The 21,987-nt window shown below is 41.5% G+C and overlaps 1 protein-coding gene across 2 annotated transcripts; it reads right to left on the bottom strand.

The window, feature by feature from the left end:
- Nucleotides 1-1,519: 1,519 nt before the first annotated feature.
- VBP1 (VHL binding protein 1) lies at nt 1,520-20,960 on the bottom strand. 2 transcript variants are annotated; one of them, XM_040974668.1, is made up of 6 exons: nt 20,792-20,960; nt 16,546-16,670; nt 13,909-13,975; nt 12,911-13,009; nt 5,216-5,354; nt 1,520-2,432 (listed from the first exon to the last, which is right to left on the bottom strand). In XM_040974668.1, the coding sequence occupies exons 1-6, from the start codon at nt 20,879-20,881 to the stop codon at nt 2,362-2,364; spliced, it is 591 nt and encodes a 196-aa protein (XP_040830602.1). In that variant the 5' UTR covers nt 20,882-20,960; the 3' UTR covers nt 1,520-2,361. The 2 variants fall into 2 exon arrangements, with proteins under 2 accessions (XP_040830602.1, XP_040830601.1); XM_040974667.1 differs by having other exon boundaries at nt 16,546-16,666; nt 20,792-20,882.
- Nucleotides 20,961-21,987: the final 1,027 nt, after the last annotated feature.

Genomic DNA, 21,987 nt, shown 5'->3' with positions numbered 1-21,987 from the left:
GCTGGAGCTCAGCGGATCCAAAGTCAGGAGCCAGGAGCTTCTTCCTGGTCTCCCATGCGGGTACAGGGTCCCAAGGCTTTGGGCCGTCCTTGACTGCTTTCCCAGGCCACAAGCAGGGAGCTGGATGGGAATCCGGCTGCCGGGATTAGAACCTGTGTCCATATGGGATCCTGACGCACTCAAGGCGAGGACTTTAGCTGCTAGGCTACTGTGCTGGGTCCAGAAGGGCTCTATCTTAATGGAAAGTACTATAACAGAAATTACCTGACAAAGATATTTAAAAATCTTTTTTCACAGTTAACGAATAGGTCCTAATACACACTTGACATACACTGAGGCAAGATAAAGGTCTTTAAAGCTAACCATTTCTATTTAAAAATTTTTTAAAGATTTATTTATTTTTATTGGAAAGATAGCTCTACAGAGAAGACATACAGAGAAAGATCTTCCATCCACTGGTTCACTCCCCAAATGGCCATATTGGCTGGAGCTGAGAATATCTGAAGTCAGGCGTCAGAAGTTTCTTTTAGGTCTCCTACGCAGGTGCAGAGTTCCAAGGCTTTGGGCCGTCCTCGGCTGTTTTCCCAAACCACAAGCAGGGAGCAGGATGGGAAGTGGAGCAGCCAAGACACAGACTGAAACTCATATGGGATCCCGGTGGTTGCAAGGCAAGGATTTAGCCAATGAGCCATTGCGCTGCACTCTGTATTCTACATTCTTTAAGATTTATTTGAAAGGCAAGGTTATAGACATACATACATATATATACTCACAGAAACAGAGAAAACATCTTCCATTCCCAAATGGCAGCAGCAGCTGGAGATGGTCCAGGCTGAAGAAGACAGGAGCTCAGAATTCCAACTCGTCACCCATGTGGGTAGCAGTGGCCCAAGAATTCGAGCCATCTTTGCTGATTTCCCAGGTACATTAGCAAGGAGATGGACCAGAAGTAAAGCAGCCAAGAGTTGAAATTGCACTCTCATATGCAATGTCAATATCGCAGGCTGTGGCTTAATCTACTGTACCAGAATACCAGTGCCCATCAGTGATATTTTGTACTAATATATTAGCACCATAAAGTTTGGAGGAAGACAATTTTTGCAATATGTCAAGATATTTTACAAACCTCAACTTTAAAAGAAAAATTGAACAAAGGGGTCTTTGATATGTTTCAATTAATTTCTGTATTATTTGCTTCTCAGTACTCTTTCAAAAGAAATTTTATGTTGTTTGTACAGATTCCTGGAGCATGCTAGTTATCTGTATGATTACACTATGTAAAGATTCATGCAAACTTTAGGACCCCCAAAATTCATGTACTTGAATCCTAACCCTCCATGTGATGATTTGAGGTAGAGATTGGAATCCTATGCACGGGCTCATTACCCTTAGAAGAGGATTACAAAATGTCTCAGCCCCCCGCCCGCCACGTGAAAAGCCATCATTCATAAGCTGCCCAGTCTATGTCACAGCAGCCCAGACAGACCAAGAAGAGTAGTATGAAAAAGTATTGTGCTACAGTTTTAACATCGGACTTTAATATCATGAAATGCACATATGAAACACTGCACAAGCACAGTTTTTACTACATGGAAATGGTACATTTGTGTTTTCATCAGAATCTTCTGTATTACCCAGTACTTGCTCATGTCTAGTGCCCATGTCTTTCCAAAGAGATTTTTTTTTTACATTATTAGGGGTGTTGTTAAATCATGAATAAAAAAGCTTCCATAACATTCCTGTTAGAACTGGCAAGAAATACAAAACCACTTTAACCAAGCATTTTGACTATGTAGTATTGTCTCATATTAGCAACATCTTCCATGTTGGTATTACAAAGACACTGTATACTTTCTGAAGTTATAAACAGTGTTGTCTCAATAGCTTTCTGAGTGTACAGGAAGGCAAATAACAGTTTCTTGAAAATTTCAGAGTTCCCATGTTACTAAGTGCTTAAACAATCAAATCCTGCTTACAGAAGGCAACCACAACAGAAGATCTTATCAGCACCAAGTACTAAAGAAAAACAAAGTTTGGTTGCTCAAATGGCCTCTCCTACTTCCTACACGGATTAAGCACAGTAAAAGTAACATCAGCCACAGCAGAAACCCTCCACTGTCCCCGCTTCCATCACACCTCACAGTTTGCGGCCATTTCAGCTGAAAGGATGAAAGTACTGCTAAAATTTTGGGGAAATATGAAAAAAATGCTAATTTCATACAATATTTGAAATCAAATTTGTTTCTATAAATAAAATGGTATTTAGCCTTTCAAAATCAATCAGTTATATCAATCTTCAGGGGTAAATGTTGACACAGTTAAAACAACATATTTGGAAAACAAATCAAATTTCTGTCAGCATTACACTTTGTTCTTGGTAGAATCATCTTTGTTTCTTCTTTTTACATCCCAATTATAAACCCTGGCCATATCTGCAAGAATTGTCAAAGAAAATGCAAATGAAACATATCTAAAGGAAATATGAAATAATTTAAGCCTTAGCATTTCTCTAAACGTTTACGACTCCAATGATTTCCTTTCTTTTGATTTCTATAATAACTATGACACTGGATCCTGGTTTTCTGTCACATTTAGTATCTTTTGCTTTACACAAGTACCAACTCTCCTAGTCTCTTGTTAGTTTCCACTGTGTGGCCCACCTATGGGGTGAAAACAATCCATGCAATATCAGGGGTACGCCAGTACCAGTAGCCAGGAGCATGAGGTGAGGTTGGCAAGGGACACTTCCCAGAGCATCAGCGTGCATCTTACGTACAACCAAGGAGTCACGGAAAGAGCATGACCAGAGAAATCAAATAAGACGGCTGAATTGTAAACTCATGCCAGAGACAGAGAGTTAAAGTGTGAAGGATGATTCCCAGGTTTCTGGATGCCTGTGATAGGAAGTAGGAGGACACATCACAGAGGAAATGCAAGAGCTTGCTCTCAACACGTCCACCCTCCACCATCCCACCCCACTGCCTTTCTCTCTGCTGATCTAAATCCTACATTGCTTTATAGCCAGCCTAAGTTTTACCATATAAGTGAAGCCTTCCTTGAGACTGGGCTGGGCTAGCTGAAGCACTCCCAGCACTGAGGGCAGACCATGCCAAGCAGGGCCACAACACCCGCCAGCATGCATGTTATCTAGTGCTGCAGCGGGCCTGGTAGAACTTTGGGAATGCCCTTGCAGGGATGTAACTCATGCTGGGGAGCTTAGGAGCCAGAGCCGGGATGGGCCAAGCAAGACAAGGCTGCAGCACTCACCATGCCAAAGCACCGGTGGACTGGCACAACGAAAGCCAGGACAGGATATAAGCCATGTCTGGTTGGGTTAGGCTACACCACCTAGCACCGAAAGCTGAGAATGCGGGTGGGCCAGTCCAGGCTGGGCTGAAATGTCCAACAGCACACACAAGATCTGGGGCTGGGAATGGGCCTGGTAGGAGAATTGTAGGGACTCCACTCCTAGGCTACAGCTCCCACTGGTGAGTGTGAGCCAGGGCTGTGGAGTGACCAGACTGGGCAAGGAAGGCTATAGTATCTACTGGCATGCATATGTGCTAAATCTGATGGCAGGCCAGAGTGGGCTAGGCTCCAGCACCCACTGGCACAAGACAGAGCCAGAACGGGTGTGGGCCAAGCAGGCTAGGCTGCTGAACCTGCTGGCTATATACTGGCACTGGGTGCGAGCTGCGAACTGCAAACTGCAGTACCCCTAGCAGGAACAAAATATGTGGCTGGAAGAGGGCCTGTGAGGTAAACTGTGGGCATGCCCTTGCTGGGCCGCTGCTCTCAATGGTGAGCATGACAGCCAGGGCTGAGGGCTAGTCAAGGCAGCAGCATCTGTTGGCATACATGTGGGCTGGGACTAGCATCAGGTCGAACTGAGCTAAGCTGCAGTGCCCATGGGTATGTATGAGAGCCAGATGGGGTAAGGAATGGATCAGGCTAGGCCACAGCACATATTGGTACATGAAAAAACCAGGGCTGGGGGCAGGCCTGACTAAGCTGCAGCACCCATCAGTTCATGTGAAAGATTGGGCTGGGAGCAGAACTGACCAGACAACTGCATCCACTGGTATGTGCACTGGCTGCTTGCTACAGGTGACAGACTGAACCTGACCCTGCACTGGCTGGTGTACACAAGAGTCAAGTGTGAGGTCACCCCAGGTGAGGTTTCTGGGGGACTCCCAAACTAGATAGCTAGACTCCAACCCCAGCAGCAAGGAAAAACACAAGATATGTTGTCTGACTCTGCAATGCATGTGTTGGGATTGGGCCTTATCAGTTGTTGATGCCTGTGCAGTGGACAGAATGCCTGGATGCATACAGGGGTCAAGACCAGCTCATCTAGTTCCTCCTCAGACAATGGGAAGCAGAACAGTTTGGACAACTCTCCTGGTCAAGCTTTGCAGCAAGTGTCTAGGTCTGTGGATGCACTAATGTGGATATGGTCAGCCAATAGACCTTGGGAAGATTCTCTCAAGCCTGGAGCAATGAAACCAACAACTTTTCAGAACTATCAAAACCACTCCTATAACACCCTGGGAATACTCTTCCCCATATCAGGGTCTCTAAGACATCATCAAATGACCATCTACCATCCCCAGGTGCTGATACAGTTTCACAGCAAGGAGCAGCCACCTCCACCTCCTCCTGCCAACACAGGAGAAGCAAAATTGAAACATTTGTCCCACCCAATTTGCTCCATACCTCAACCCTCCCCACTCTAGTGAGATGCCCACATTGGAATGCATCCCTCTCAATTATGTAAGCAATATTAACAAGAAAATTAAAAAAAAAAATTTTTAGAGCCTCCCTTGAACTAATTCTAGCTCATATTTCCCTGGTGCTACACAGGTTTGACATGTACAGGAGCATACCTTGCCTGTCTTTGCCCACTGATTTCTCTGGTCCATATGTAAGACTATAAAAGTGTATTAATAAAGTGCCTGTATAATTAAAATATTAAAGCACGTATAAAGCTATGTTGGGAAATATCTAAAGGAAAATCCCATCAATATGATTTTACTATTTCAAATTCATTGACCTAAATTTCAACTTTTAACTCCAAATATAAGATTTGCTATCTTTAAAACCACAACCTCAAATTGGCTGAAGAATAACAACACTCTTCCCATTAAAGCAACGTAAGTAAGAGTATTTAAAAAATTTTTTTTTCTTCCTTCTTCCGTCATTTAAGAAAGGATACTGACTTCAGTAGTAGTAAATTGATCTCGAAGAAAGTCAAGGTCTTCCTCAAGAGAATCAAGATTCTTCGTGGCTGTTGATAAATTCTTTTCCAACAATGCCTGAGCTTCATCAATATCGTACTCAAGCATTACATTAGCCTAAAGAGAAAAAGTCAAGACATTACTCAACACTTACAGAGTGCTTGATTGGAGAGAGCAGGAGTGTGCATGGCAGCTTGAGGCTAAAATCAGCCTGCTGCCCTTTGTTACAAGCCAAGTTTGATTTGAATCTTGTTACTTTCCATTCACTTAGGCTTTCTTACCACAATGGAAAAGGTAAGTAGCAGGGACAGAGATTATGTGCTCTGCAAAACCAAGATAGTGACTGTTTGGACCAACTCCTAGGTTACAGAAGTAACTTGCCTACATTAATCCTCACAACGAACCTGGTAACCCAGACTCAGAGAGGTAAGGTTGCTTACACTTACATCATGACACTGCATAATATTATGTAAGAACTCATCAAAAACAATTCTAAGCTTGAAATACAATGTTACTTTAAACTTTTGATCAAGGAAGAAAAATACCTGCTGTGTTACGATAAAGCAGGAAGGTCCTCCCAAAAGGACCATGCTCTTAGACTTGTAAGTCAAACAAATCCTTCTTCTTTACATATTGTAAAACTAATTTTGCTGAACTTGCAGAATATAGCAATAATCCTACAGCTCCTCTTTGACTGTTTATGTAAAGAGATAAAAACATACAGAAAATAGGGTACAGAATATCATTTTGTATACAATATAATCCAAACAGAAAGCATGTCCCGGAGAATCAAGATGAAAGAATAGGGTAAGGACTCGTTTAAACAGATGGAGAAACATTATCCCGTGTGAAGCAGAGAGGACACATTCCAGGAAATAGGAGAGGACAGAACAACAGCAGAGGGGTACCTGGAGACTGACAGACACAGGAAAGCAGCTCACACAACGGTGTGGTGTTGCAGTGACTGACACCCCAGCAGCATTCAGCTAATGGAGATCAGAACTGCACCTGCAGCCAGAACTCCACCAGCAACAAGGTGGGAAGAGACTTTCACCACACAAGGTCAGGAGGTGAACCCAGACAAAGAACTGCTTGTCCTGCTGGTCTGTTTGATTTGACCAGGAGCAGAGATAGAGTGGCAGATCCCAGATGGGCAGTGCGGGAACAGGGTGGATTTCACAGCCCAGTTCACCTCCTAGAGCCAAATCAGGTGCCATTTCGTTTAAGGAGGCAAGGCCTATGGGATAGGACTGCACATACACTGAGCTGGGAGTGAACGCACTTCTGGCTCAGTGAAATACAACAACGTGGCATCATACAGATTCCACCCAAGATGGATCCAGGTAGCCCTTAGACCTGACAGCTAGCAAATCAAGAACTTTACCAGTGGCACATCAGGTGCAATTTTGTATGGTGCGCCAAGGAAATTCAGATTGCAAGGACAACAGTGAATTGTGCATGCGCTGAGCTCGGCAAGAAATCACTGAGCTCATTGCATTGCAGTGGTCCTACAGGAAGATAATACCAACTGTGGCATTGTACGGGTCAAAATAAGTCCATGTGGCCCTCAGACCTAACACCCAACAGGTTCTGGCAAGATCAGCAACACCAACAACCTAGTTATATAGGACACCTAGTATCTCCCTAATCCTGGGACCTACTCCAACAGGAAGTGGGAGAAAGGTTGTACAGGCAACAGTGCAGCCTCAGCACGGCATCACAGAAAGTGGAGAGTGGTGAGCCAGGAGCTGGGGCTATGGAGACCATGGTGGAAATCTAACATAAGAACTCAGACCTAGAACTCGCTGGAGAGAGTGGCACAAGTGACTGCAAACAAAGAGCCCTGTACCAACTGCAATAAGTAAAATTGAACTGGAGATCTGTACGTGATAGAGCTTGGAAACCTGCCCCAGGCCCAGCACCGTGGCTTAGCGGCTAAAGTTATCACCTTGCATGCACCGGGATTCCATTTGGGCACCGGTTCTAATCCCGGTTCTAATCCTGGCAGCTCCACTTCCCATCCAGCTCTCTGGCTGTGGCCTGGGAAAGCAGTCGAGGATGGCCCAGAACACTAGAACGCTGCACCCATGTGGGATACCCGGCAGAGCCCTGGCTCCTGGTTTCAGATCGGCACAGCAGCGGCCGTTGTGCCCACTTGGGCAGTTAATCATTGGATGGAAGATCTTCCTCTCTTTCTCTCCTCCTCTCTGTATATCTGACTTTTCAATGAAAATAAATAAATCTTAACAAAAAAAGAAAAGAAACCTGCCCCAAGAAAAAGATTTTGATAAGCAGGAGTACAATAACCAAGAGCAAAAGAAGAGACAGAGGCACCATGAATATTACTGAAGACTACCCTGCAAAGCATCAAAATTCAATGCCAACCTCAGGGTCAACTGAGGAAGACATTGAGAAAATGGGGAATACAATATTCAAAACAGTTGTTATAAAGCTTCTTATCAACAACGACGAGCACGTAAAGCAGGCATTCAAGGAATTCAAGGAATATGTCACACTGGAAATGAATCAGATGAAAGCTGATATATCAGAAATTAAGAACACAGTGGAGCAAACTAAAAGTACAGTGGAGAGTCTCCAAAATAGAAAGAAGGAGGCAGAAGAAAGAATCCCAAAATTAGAAGATATTTCCTATCACCAGGGGGAAACAATCACAAATCTGGAAGCAGAGCTGGATCAGGTCAAAAAAAGTATTCAAGGATTGAAAGACACTATTAAGAGGCTAAAAACATAAGAGCTATGGGAGTCCCAGAAGGTGAAAAAAGAGAAACTGGTTTTACATATAGATTTAATGAAATAATAAAGGAAAATTTCCCTAATCTAGAGAAAGAATTGGGAAACAACATCCAAGAGGGACACAGAACTCCCAACAGGATTGACCAAAAGCAATCTTCACCACCACACATGGTCATCACGCTCTCTTCAACTGAACATAAGGAAAAGATCCTTAAACGTGCATGTGAAAAAAATCAACTGACATATGAAAGAATGCCACTTAAACTCACAGGAGACCTCTCACAGGAAACTCTACAGGCAAGAAGAGAATGGAGTGACATATTCCAGATTCTTTTTTTTTTTCCATATTCCAGATTCTAAAAGAAAAACATTGTCGGTCCAGGATAATGTACCCAGCAAAGCTTTCCTTTGTCTTTGAAAATGAAGTAAAATTTTTCCACAGTAAAGAAAAGTCACAAGAATATGCCTCTTCCAAACCTGCCCTACAAAGGATACTTAAAGATGTTCTCTTGACAGAGAAGAGGAATTTCGCCCACCAAAACCAAAGACAAGCAGGAAGAACATCCCAGTAAAATAATAACAGAAGACCAAATCAACGAACAACCCATGGCCAAAATGACAGGACCAAAGTACCACCCATTCATATATATACCCTGAATGTAAATGGCTTAAGCTCAAATTAAATGTCATAGATTAGTAGGCTGGATTTAAAAACAAAACCTATCTATTTGTTGCCTACAGGAGACATATCTCACCAACAAAGATCAGCAGAAACTATATTTCATGGATTTTGATTTGTTTTGTTAGTTTCATCTCTTCAAAACACTTTCTTCTGATTATTCAATGACCCATAGATCATACAGTAGCATAATTTTTTTCAAGAAGGCTGATTTTCATTTCTTCAGCGATACTTTAGTCATTCAGTAGCATGTGTTTTTAACCTTAGGGTGTTGTTAATTTTTTCTGTTTGTTTTTCCTTCCTGTTGTTGATTATGTTTTGTGGCTTTTCATTAAAGGTATGTATAGTAACGGTGTAATGGAGACTATCACATCTAGTAGCATGTTATTTAACTTCATGGTGTTGTAAATTTCTATTTTTCTTTCTGTTGTTGATTTTGTACTGTGGTTTTCATTTAAGGGGATGTATAGTACCTGTGTGATGGAGACTATCATATCCAGATATGAGGATCCAATGCAGTATGCATCTCTACTTCCAGACAAAGATGGACTCCCAATGAAACTGCTTACTATAACTTGACAATAGGATTCTGGACTCTCTGCCATTGCCCATGCCCACAATGATGGACAATGACTGTGTATGAAGAACTATACCATAGTAATTATATAGGGGAACTCAGTAAAGGGGAGGGAGTTGAGGAGAGGATAAGGGAAATCCCAGGATCTATGTAACTCTATCATAAAGTGATAATAATAATAAAAAAAAAATCATGTGCTCCTTTAAAAAAATACACAACAGGAGTAGGCCCAAGTTCTTGGGTTCTGCCGCACTTGTGGGAGACCTGGCTGAAGCTTCAGGCTCCTCTTCAGCCTGGCCCAGCATTGGTCACGGTGATATTCTGAGACGTGAGTCAGCTCATAGAACACATAGAAGATCTCTGTGTCTTCCTGTGTCTTGTTGTAATCCTGACTCATATAACTAAATAAAAATCAGAAAAAATTAAAAAAGAAAAGAAAGAAAAGAAAAGAAAAGAAAAGAAAAGAAAAGAAAAGAAAGCATGTCTCCCAAAACAGAGGTCTGGAAGCCTACAAGCTCTTCTCAGGGTTTGTTTTGTGATGGTTGTTGGTTTTTTTTTTTTGTTTTGTTTTGTTTTTTAAAGATTTATTTTATTTTCATTACAAAGTCAGATATGCAGAGAGGAGGAGAGACAGGATGAACTTCCATCCGATGATCCACTCACCAAGTGAGCACAATGGCCAGTTAGTGCCATTTCGAAGCCAGGAGCCAGGAACTTCCTCCAGGTCTCCCACACGGGTGCAGGGTCCCAAGGCTTTGGCCCGTCCTCAACTGCTTTCCCAGGCCACAAGCAGGGAGCTGGATGGGAAGTGGAGCTGCCGGGATTAGAACCGGCGCCCATATGAGATAGTGGCGTTTTCAAGGCGAGGACTTTAGCAACGAGGCCACCATGCTGGGCCCTGATGTTGTTTTTTAATATTGATCAGTGTCATGGAACTTACCACCTGTTTTATTCCAGTGGTTTTTATTTTCAGTTACTATATTCATATCTAGTGAATGTTGACTTTTTTATGATTTATCTTACTTATTCGAAAAGCATAATTACAGAGAGAGGAAGAGACAGTGTGTGACTCTTCCATAGACTGGTTCACTCTTCAAACAGCCATTTTGCAATGGCTAGCCAGTGCTGGGCACTCCAAAGTCAGGAACCAGGAGCCAGAAGCTCCCTCTGGGTCTCCCATGTGGGTGGCAAGAATACAGACTGAGTATCACATGAACAGGATATCTGGACATAATCAACGTGATGACAATAATGTGCATTTCATACATATTTACAGAAAACAAGGATAAAATAAAGAACACAAAACAATGCTGGCAAGCAGAATGAAAAATGGCTTTGTGCTCCAACAATACAGGCACAAATCAATCAATGGGAAAAAAGCAGTAATGGTACTGGCAATACTATAAAAATGCATGGAGTGTGACAAAGAATAAAGCAAAGGAATGAGTAATGCTTTCTAACCTAACTCCATCACTTTGCATTTTTGAAAGCCAAGCATTTTGATAAAGCAGAACAGAGGAATAAGTAAAAACTTGATTGAATTGGAAGTATGAGTTATGAGATATTACACACTGATGTACAAATATCAATGTGCATCTGTGCACAAGAGCTAACAAGATATTCACAGTCTTGCATTTTGAAGTATTTTCAGACTAGCGATGCTTTCAATCTGTTTCCCCATTTACAACTAAAATTGAATAATTTCCATATACTCATTGACCACTAAAATATATTCTTCTTGGCAGTCATTGACCCAATTTTCATTTCAGCTATTTGCCTTTCCATATTATCCTTAATAAATAAGTTAAGAAAAATTTCTGAAATGTAAATATTTGAGAAAGAAGAAAACATTTATGGGCCCGATACAGTAACTCAGAGGCTGAATCCCTGCCTTGTACATGCCAGGATCCCATATGGGTGACAGTTCATGTCACAGCAGCCCCACTTCCCATCCAGCTCCCTGCCTGTGGCCTGGGAAAGCAGTGGAGGACGGCCCAAAGCCTTGGGACCCTGCACCCATGTGGGAGACTCAGAAGAAGCTCCTGGGTCCTGGCTTTGGATCAGCTCAACTCTGGCCATTGCAGCCACTTACGGAGTGAACCAGCAGACAGAAGATCTTTCTCTCTGTACCTCCTTCTCTCTCTAAATCTACCATTCCAATTAAAAAAAAAATCTTTAAGGAAAAAATTTTACATATTTTATAAAAGAGTTCATTAAGATAAAATAAAATTACAAGTAGATAAGGCTGATGATATTAAAATTTAAAGCTTCAATGTGATATGTACCATTAAACAAAACATAAGTAACATATCGGAAAAAATATTTCCAATATATAACAGAAGACTCTATCCTGAATACATAATAAAGAAGATGAAAACATCTACCAAAAAAACCCAAAGAATTCAACAGAAAAACAGGCCAAAGACACAAGGAAGCAGGAAAACAAAAGAGGAAAAACAAATGAGTATCTTGTGAAACAAACAAAAAAACATACAACTAGCAAAACTCTGGGATCAATGTGATAGCTCAACTAGCTAATCTGCCCTCTCCAAGGACAAGTATGGGTACCAACTTGTGTGCCACTGCTCCACTTCCCATCCAGCTCCCTGCCTGTGGCCTGGGAATGCAGTTGAGGACAACCCAAAGCCTTGGGACCCTGCACCCACGTGGCAGACCCGGAAGAGGCTCCTGGCTCCCTGCTTTGGATTGGCTCAGCTCCAGCTGTTGTGGCCACTTGCGGAGTGAACCAGTGGATGGAAGGTCTTTCTGTCTCTCCTCCTCTCTCTATAAAAAGAAACAAATATTTTTTAAAAAGCTAGCAAAAGTCTAAAAATCTGTATGAGGCAATCAACAAGCAGATGTTCCTATACTATGGTAAAAATGTCCAATTAGTATCATTTTTTGGAGAGCATTATTGTGCGTACTCTTAGGCCCAATTCTACTCCAAAGAAACAAACACTATGCCTTCGTGTATAAGTCTGTATGCATAGACACTCATTACAGTACTATTCACAAGAAACTGGAAAATAATCTTAAGTACTCCTTACCTTACGGATATTTGAACAGAACCCTACCACAGGATATTAATAAGTCAATAAAAACAAGGAGGAACACTCCATATCCACTCACTAAAGAAAATTATCAGTGGCATTAAGCAGAAACTCAGGGGAGTATAATACATATAACCCTGTCTTGCTTTTACCGGAATTGGCCTAAGATAGCAAGAACCATGGATATCTAGGTTGACCGAGAGCAGCAAGATAGGAAATTGCAGACAAGGTCTATACAACTATCAAAAACTGAAACGTATTAATTTAAAAAGACTCTGACATCAAAGATTTTGATTTGATTTTTCCCCTTAAATTCTTAATGGGGAAGAAACATTGATCCAAAGTTCAACAGTACTTTCTCTTTTACTCATATTGCTCCTTCTTCAGTTACATTTATGAGACATAAAACATTAGCTGGAAAAGTAGCATTTGGTCAATTCTGTGATCATTGGAAGACTCCAATATACTGTTGCTCTGCGCTTTATCACACCCCTAATTCTAGTCAGTTTCTAATATGGACTACTTGTATTTTGCACCTTCTAAAATTAAAGCAATACTGTTTCACTGGAGAAAGCACACAAATATGTCAGCTCTAGCTATAACATTTACTTACCCCTAACCACAGGCACACTTTATCAGTAGGAGGAACTGAGGCTTTGCAGTACAGATTATCTGCCAGTAAGAATCTGGTCTCCAGAGAACTGGTGGACTCCTAAAAAACAGAAAAGACAGTATCATAAATAGGTCAGTTCTGTATAAAGGTTATATAAGAAAGATGTCACAACAACAACAAAATCTCACAGCTAAACATCATGCAGACTAAGTACAGTGGTAAAAAAAATAAATAAATAAACGTAGAATCAGATGGCCAGGCATTAGATTCAGATTCTCCTATTTATTACATGTATAAAACATTGTGCATCACCTAACCTGTGTGCCAGGTTCCTCATGCAGAAAATGAGGGTACTAATGGCCCCTACCCTATAGCCAACAGCATTAAGTACACACACACACAGTGCCTGGCACACAAACTAGCTATTTTGTTATCAGTGCTTCCTGCCTAACCCACTTTTACACCCTCTTATAAAATTCACCAAGTATAATAGTATACTATAAATGCAGTTATTCTAGCAGGCAAGTAACAAATGCTACAGATGACTACAAAATTTCTGATATGCTTATGAAATGTAATCTTTATAATTTGTTTTTATTTAGTTACACTCAGAAAACTAAATTCTGCTAGTAACTATCTATGTAACACTGGTTAAGTGCAGCACTGTTTCCTCAACCACAAAATGAGAACCTGAAATATATCACTTCTAAAATTATACAGAGCTCTGTAAATAGTGCACTCACAATTTAATTCTAAGGGAACACAACAACAAACTTTAGATACTGCTACTTCAAAATAAGGCATTCTATTTCTGTGTTTAAAATAAAATAACTTCAGACTGCATTAAGTTCTGCAAATATTATATGTAAGTAAAGTAATCCAACTACAGGTACTAGAAGTAAATCTGGCTTCCGTGGGTAGGCCACATTTTGTTACAGAAAAAGGAGTTTACCTGAGCACCCTAGCTCACTCACATTTCCAAGCAAAAAGACACTTACTTTTTTCTTTTGCATGTATTTGAGGATTTCCAAAGTCTGCTTAATTTCAGGAATCTGACCCTTTAGCCTGTGAACAAGCAAAAGGTTATAGAATCTTCCAAGCAAGAATAATCACCAGGACATGGTCTTATTATCTGTATATATTCTAGTACAAAGATACTTCAAAAATATATGGGACAATACAATTCAAAATTAAATTTTGGTACAATTTTGAAAATGTATATGCGAGGGATTCTCAAAAATGCATGGATACTATGAAAAATACAAATATTTCATTTTTTGTACTGAAATACACTTATCTTATAATTTCACTCTCCAATTAAATGCAGGCACTTTTTAAAAAAAGATTTATTTATTTTTTTATTACAAAGTCAGATATATACAGAGAGGAGGAGAGACAGAGAGGAAGATCTTCTGCCCAATGATTCACTCCCCAAGTGATTGCAACGGTTGGTGCTGCGTCAATCCAAAGCTGGGAACCAGGAACCTCTTCTGGGTCTCCCATGCGGGTGCTGGGTCCCAAAGCTTTGGGCCGTCCTCAACTGCTTTCCCAGGCCACAAGCAGGGAGCTGGATGGGAAGTGGAGCTGCTGGGATTAGAACCAGCGCCCATATGGGATCGTGGCACGTTCAAGGCAAGGACTTTAGCTGCTAGGCCACCATGCTGGGCCCCATGCAGGCACTTGATGTGCAATGCAGGTGTCCCAAGTGCTGTCCTAACTACTACACCAAATGACTACCCTTACGCTGGAGAGCTTTGACAAATTCCATATGATGAAACAGTTAAGGGGAGACTCCTAGCTCCACAAGCAATTCTAGTTCTCTGCTAGTATGTACCTTGGAAGCCAACACATACTTGGGTCCCTGCTTCATCACGGATGACCTGGACACAGCTCCCAGCTCCTGCCTTCAGCCCGGCCCAGCTTTGGCCAGCGTAGCCATTTGAAAAGTGAGCTAGTAGATAGAAGATACACTTTTTGTCTCTCTCTCTTTTTCTGCTTTTCAAATAAATAAATAAATCTTAACAATTTAAGTATCTTGAGCATTTAAAAAAGATAATTTGTATAAGAAAATATTGAAGATACATGCATGGTAAACTATACAAATAAAATATATTTAGTAAAGTATTTTAGGTGTGAATATTTTTAATACAGTTGTAATAGAAGGTATTTATGGAATCCCTATTGTGTGTACAGTAAACACTCCCATTGTAGTTTGACAATTTTAGAGCAGGCTACATTCCATGTAGGTGATTCAGAAGTTTTGACTTTCATTAGAATTACATTTAAATAGTTGAATTTCACAACTAATTGTAAAAGGAAGGAAGGAGGGCAGCTTAAGGAAGGGAAATATGGTTGTTAGAATGGTATCTAAGAAATACATGAAATCTGTTCCATTTATACTGATCAAAAAATTTTTTAAATGCAACCTTCAAATAGATCATAAATTTGAAACCAGCAAACTGTCCCCCTCATTCAGGGCAAGGCTAAGTAACCATTATGAGCAAGTGAGATTGATCAGATTCAACAGATAATGAAGATTATATTTATGAGCAAATGACTAGCACGAGACTCCCAAATGACGTTACCTCTATAACAAGAAAATATGCCAAAAAACACTCAAGTCGCTTAATGAGAGGAAACAGATAATTTTTTGTGGCCAATGGGATCTAATTCTTTTTATTCAAAAGCCTAAGGCTTTAATGTGCTTTGCAAGGAGAAATGTGCATAAGAGGTTCTAGGATTTCTGTTAAATTACAATGTAAGGATATTAAAAACAAAACTGTTTCTTTTAAAGTAAACATCAGATGTATGTAAACGAAATTCAATTATAATAATGAAAGCAGACTTACTGTATCAATAAGACATAACACGCATGTACAAGGCAAACTTAAAACAAAGCAGACCTCATTGGTTCAGCTATCTCAGGAAGCCAGAAGATAGCAATGGCCAACTCAGCAGTCCTCTCACAGGAAGTATTTGCTGAACACCATAATTCGACTGAGGTTCTACTTGGCACCATTAATATAACTCTAGGGATTAAGTTTCCATGAGTTCAGGAGCCATTTCATAATCAACCCACACCTTATGCAAAGCATAGCAGTTTCTCATAAAAACTGAACATATATTTATCATATAAACTCACCAATAACAAGTCAAAAGTCCAGTCATAGGCAAACAAATAAAAACATTAAAATTATGGTGCATCTACATACAACAGAATGTATCAGCACCAGAATAGGAATCAATCTCCTGATACAACACCAGAGAAGATTCTAAAAGAATTACACTAACAAACCCAACACATAACAGTGGTTATACATGCTTCCACTTCGGAAGATCAATAGACAAAACTTACAGTTAAAAAGAAGCAGATAGGTGGTGACCGGAAAGGGGCGTGAGAGAATTTCCTGAAGTGGTGAAACATTTTATACACTGATCCAGGCAATGTTTCCAAAACTGGACAGATTTCAAAGTTCATCCAATTTTAGCATTTGACATCAAGGCATATTATTGTATGTAAATTATGTTTCAAAATATAATTTTGAAAAGTTCAAACCATTTAATATTTTTAATTAGTATTAATAAAAATTAAATTGAAAAAATCTTTTTACACTTAAAAAATTTTTACACATTACCTCCTTTTCTTCTGAGCAAGGTTGAGCTCCATAAACTTATACTTCTGGTATTGCTCGTCCAGCTTCTTCAGCACTGTATCCGCAGTCTCGTTCCCGGGCTGCTTCATGAATGAATCTACATCTTCCTTTACAATCAGAAAGAACAGATTACAAATCAGAATTCTTTCTACTAATCTGATTGTGTGATTTTTTTTCAAACATTATTTCTTTAGTTGAAAGGCAGAGTTACAGAGAGGAGAGACAGTGAGAGCTCTTCCATGTGCTGGTTCACTCATCAATAGGTCACAACAGCAGGAACTCAGCCGATCCGAAGCCAGGAGCCAGGAGCCTCCTCCGGGTCTCCCACGCGGGTGCAGGGTCCCAAAGCTTTGGGCAGTCCTCCACTGCTTTCCCAGGCCACAGGCAGGGAGCTAGATGGGAAGTGGAGCAGCCAGGATGCCAGTGCACACCACAAGCAGCAGCTTTATGCACTACAGTTGACGTCTTTGCTTTAAAGCTTTTCTTCTTATTCAAAGGTGTTTAGCTAAAAACTAGTTACAAAAAGTTAGAGACCCTTTCAGATAGTATACGTACATTCTGTAGCTAATTTATTCTTGTTTTACCTTGCTCTTGGAATTTTTATTTATAAACAAGGAAAGAAGGGTAGCCTTGCTTGCATTATGTATTTCCCAGGCAGTCCTGTAGTAAATTTAAAAATTTAAAAATCACAAACACTGCCCATGCATGCGCCCCTTGTCAATAGGGTACATGCTGAAATTATTCATTTTCTCGCTGTTTTTTAATTCAACAGGTTCTGCCAGACATCATGCTAAATACGCTCATTAGGCTTCCAAGAGAAGAAATTCTTTAACTGGGAAGTGGCTGAAACAGAGTAACCCAAACAGGCAGACAAAACAATTTTTTGTAATTAATAATGTAGCAAAAGAAAAGCGATAAAACTTCTGTTAACATTTATTTGATGTATTCCATCTGCTGGTCCTTCAAAAAAAGTTAGCGAATTATATAAGAATTAAAAACTAGATGGAAATGTTTGGAAACTTGAAGGAAATTCTATAAGGGTGTTCCAGTTCTTTTCAGAAGCACACTTGTTCAATTTAAGTTACTTCAACTATGTCTGCCATCATTCATGTTTTCCATACTTACTAAATCGAAGAGAATACTTTTAGCTCAAACAAGACAGGAAAACATGAACAAAAACAGGAAAGGGATGAACTATGAAGTTATCACACTAGGAATACGATACAAGCTGAAAAGGTAAACAGAGATATACCTTCCTGCGGACATCATTGCAAAGAAGAGAAAGAATGGCTCAGTGGCTAAATCCTTGCCTTGCACGCACTGGGATCCCATATGGGCACCTGTTCATGTCCCACTTCCCACCCAGCTCCCTGTTTGTAACCTGGGAAAGCAGTGGAGGATAGTCCAAAGTAGCCTTGGGACCCTGCACCCACGTGGGAGAAACGGAACAAGTTCCTGGCACCAGGCTTCAGATCAGCTCAGCTCTAGCCCTGGCAGCCACTAGGGAGTGAGCCAATAGATGGAAGATATTTCTGTCTGTCCTTCTCTCTGTAAATCTGGTTTTCCAATAAAAATAAATAACTTTTTAAAAAAGAGAATAAACCAAGCTTTCTAACACATCAGAAACTAGAGTCTAACCAGGACAATTAACTACAGCATCATCCTATGTGGTTAAAAGACACGGACTGCCTGATTCAAATCCTAGCTTCACCACTTACTAGATGTATCAGTGTTGGGACAGTTATTCAGCCTCTCTCCGCTTAAATTTTCTTCAACTGTCAAATGAAAAGTATGGTTTTCAACAGTATTTCCAGAGTGCTTATTAAAGTACATGATATTGGGCCCGGCACAGTGGCCTAGCAGCCAAAGTCCTTCCCTTTAACACGCCAGGATCCCATATGGGTGACAGTTCATGTCCTGGCAGCCCCACTTCCCATCCAGCTCCTTGCCTGTGGTCTGGAAAAGCAATCCAGGATGGCTTAAAGCCTTGGGACCCTGCACCTGCATGGGAGACCCAGAAGAGGCTTCTGGCTCCCGGCTTTGGATCGGCTCAGCTCTAGCTGTTGCAGCTGTTCGGGGGGTAAATCATCGGGCAGAAGATCTTCCTCTCTGTCTCTCCTCTCTGTATATGTATCTGACTTTGCAATAAAAATAAATACATACTTAAAAAAATAAAGTACGTGACATCTTTTAAGGGCAAAATGAGGTAGCTTAGATCTGAACTACATGTTCAAAGATAGAGATCATCACACAGAGAAGAGTTAGAGGAACAGCTGAAGCATAAAGGGGCAAATGTCATGTGACCTTGAACCTCGAACTAAGAAACAACTATTATTCACTACAATGCTGAACTATTCTGTTTCTCATAGCACTTCTGTAATTACCAGCATCCCTTCTCCAGTTAAACAAACTGAAGCTCAAAGTGGTACAATAATTTGTTCAAGGTTAAACAGCAATTGGGAAGCAGCAAGATTTAAACTCTGGTCCACGTAGAATCTAATTTTTTCCCCCACAATAGCATGCACATCAGTTTCATTATTTTAAAAGCTTAAAAATAACTTTGTAAAATGTGGATTGTTTTTATTAAAAGATTGGTGGAAATTTTAAGATCTGGAAAAAATACAATTTTGGGAAAAAACAGACTTTATAAAGCCCTCAGATAAAGTTGTTTCCCATACATATCTGAAAGCATCACTCGCTGAGCCATAATGAATAAAAATTTAAGGCAGGGGCCTGGTACAGTGGCCTAGCAGCTAAAGTCCTCGCCTTGCATGCGCCCGGATCCCATATGGGCACCAGTTCTGGTCCCAGATGCTCCACTTCCCATCCAGCTCCCTGCTTGTGGCCTGGGAAAACAGTGGAGGTCAGCCCAAAGTCTTGGGACCCTGCACCCACGTGGGATGTCTGAAGGAAGTTCCTGGCTCCTGGCTTCGGATTGGCATAGCTTTGGTCATTGCGGTCACGTGGTGAGTGACCACAGTGGATGGAAGATCTTTCTCTGTCTCTACTTCTTTCTGCATATCTGCCTTTCCAATAGAAAAATAAAATCTTTAATATATGTGATATGTGTGTATATATATATACACACGCTCAAGAAAGAAATCCAGTTAGCCATATTACATTAACTTTACTAGTGTCAGGTAATGTGCCGTGCGCAGGAGAAATGGCAGTAGGCTGGAGGAACAGCCAGCTTTCCTCCCCAAGGCGGAGCATGCCGGGCAAGCTGAGGCTCTTTAGTGCCAGAACGTCCAGAGTCAAATTCTAGACACTTCACACACACACACATCCTGCTGTGCCTTCAGCTTATCTCTCAGAAGAACTGGGAATGATAATCAGATATAATCTTATAAATTCATTGAGAAAGTAGTGGACAATAAACTTAATTTCTTGTTATAGTTAGTTTAGAGGCAGGCACAAAACTGATGGTACACTCTAGGAGAAACCCCAAAATAACTGAAGACAGAACAAAATTTAATCAACAAATGGAAATATACGATAAAAGTGACAAAAAGGTCAAGAAACATCCCAAAGTCCATTAACACAACGAAATACAGAGATAATGCCCCTTAGAGATGTTCTGTCATCGTCCAGCTATTCTAGAAATATCTGGAAGGATCGTGTTGATGGCTTTTATTTATTCAGGCTTGGTTTGGTTTGGTCTTCCTGATGTGTAAAAGCTCCAAATTGCATTCCCTTTTACAAAGTATTCACTTAAAAGCAAATATGATTAGATCGTGCTTTTATCAAACATTCTCTAATTAGCTACAGGATGAAGCTTCAATTCCTTAGCCAGTCACACGAGCACTTAACACTGAGTGTGAGAACCTCCTAGTTTCTCATCGCTCTCTTCCTCCATTTCTTTGAGCCAGCAGGCATGGCATTCCTTCAGCAGACTCGATCGAACTGACAGGGTTCATTTATCTGACTCTCCGGCATCAAAGCTGAGAGTAGCGCCACTCCATCTCGCCTCCTGCACTTCCCAGGGCAGCCAAGGACCAAAGCTCTCAACTACCGACCCGGCTTCCGCTCGCCAGGCTCCCGCTACCCCGCCGCAACCCTCCCAAGTCCCGCTGTCTCCGAGGCATTTTTCCAGTACAGGGAGCCGGGAGGTTAGGGGCTCCGTTGCTGCCTTCCTTGCCCCCAACCATCCACACGTAAATACTTGCAGGAAACTAGAGAGAAGACAGCAACCTTTTGCCAAAGTGCTGCGTGACAGCGTGTTTCTTACCACAAACACTGCCTCGGGAATTCCCAAGTGAAGCCGCCGTCCGTTTCCCGCGGGCAACTCTTTGCCACAACCGTCCTTCGCAGCCGCCATCTTGCGGGAAACAACGCGGAACTGTCTGCTCAGCGAGCGCCTGGCCTCGGCGGTCTGTGACTGGCTCGTTCTCAGCTGCAGGCCCGCCCCTTTCTGTGCCTCTGCACGTTCACTGGCTTTGACGAAGCGGCCGAGTATCTCGGTGCTGATAGGCTGCGTGGAAGTGAGTGCCAGACGAAAACGGCCACTCACGGGACGCTGGAACTGCAGGAGCTACGGACTCGCTGAATCCTGGGAAAAGCACTTTTGGGAATTTGGCGAGTGGGTGGTGCTGACCCCCTGGGATCAGGACCGGCCACATTCTTCCCCAGAGTAGCCCGCACCCTTCAGGTTGGTCTCCAGAATTACCCGGTTCACTAGCGAAATTAAGACTTAGAGGCAACCGTTGTGGCAGGAGCTCTCTCAAATTTCCTCCGTCTTTCCTCCCTTGGAGTACTCTTCTGTCACTATGGCAGGAGACCCCTCTTTAACCCTCTTAAATAAATCTTGCTTTGCACACGGGGAGAGGGGGGTGGGGAGGTGTGGGGCGGAACGCGACCACAAAGCTTATGCCTCTATTCCTTCGTGGTACCACCACCCAAAGAACCTCCGTGTCTCTTGAACGGAAACTGCCTTGTGTGGCTTTTCTAGCGGACGCATTGCCCCGGCAGTTACTCCTTGCTCTCTTTTCTGACTTCTAACACCGTGTTTCTCCTTCCTTTGCTTCGTTGCAGTGAAGCAAATTTGTGTAAATGAATAAGACAGCAAAGCACCGTTTTATCCATTTACACAAATTCTGCCATAAACATAAGTTATAGAGTATGGAATCAGTTTCCGTTCTCAAAGGCCACCCTGTTATGAGTTTTTCTCCATAGACAAGCAATGAACAATCAAGCATTTAGACATAGATAACTTTATGTAGATATTAGGAGGAAATTGGTGCCTCAATATTGTAAACGAGGGAATTAATGTCGCTTCTGCAGAGTCTTACAGCCATATATTAATAGAGTTAATGTTAAGTCCAAACTGTCTCTCCAGCAGCTTAGGAACTTGACCAACAGTTCTGCTACTCCAGAAATAGATGGAAATTATTCTTCACAGCTCTTCCCCAACCCGAATGCCTTCCA

Source organism: Ochotona curzoniae, unplaced genomic scaffold, assembly GCF_017591425.1.
Source record: "Ochotona curzoniae isolate NIBS_2020 unplaced genomic scaffold, NIBS_Ocur_1.0 contig_2469, whole genome shotgun sequence".
In the NCBI taxonomy this organism is placed as follows: domain Eukaryota; kingdom Metazoa; phylum Chordata; class Mammalia; order Lagomorpha; family Ochotonidae; genus Ochotona; species Ochotona curzoniae.
The sequence above is the reverse complement of the archived record's forward strand: the minus strand, read 5'-3'. Positions and strand labels throughout refer to the sequence as shown.

Excerpts from the sequence above, each read along its gene's own strand:
- VBP1 (XM_040974668.1), bottom strand. The coding sequence starts at position 20,881 with ATGGCGGCTGCGAAGGACGGTTGTGGCAAAGAGTTGCCCGCGGGAAAC. Across the intron at positions 16,671-20,791 it reads TTCCCGAGGCAGTGTTTGTG|GAAGATGTAGATTCATTCAT; the intron begins GTAAGAAACACG and ends CTGATTGTAAAG. Across the intron at positions 13,976-16,545 it reads CTTGCTCAGAAGAAAAGGAG|GCTAAAGGGTCAGATTCCTG; the intron begins GTAATGTGTAAA and ends GCTTGTTCACAG.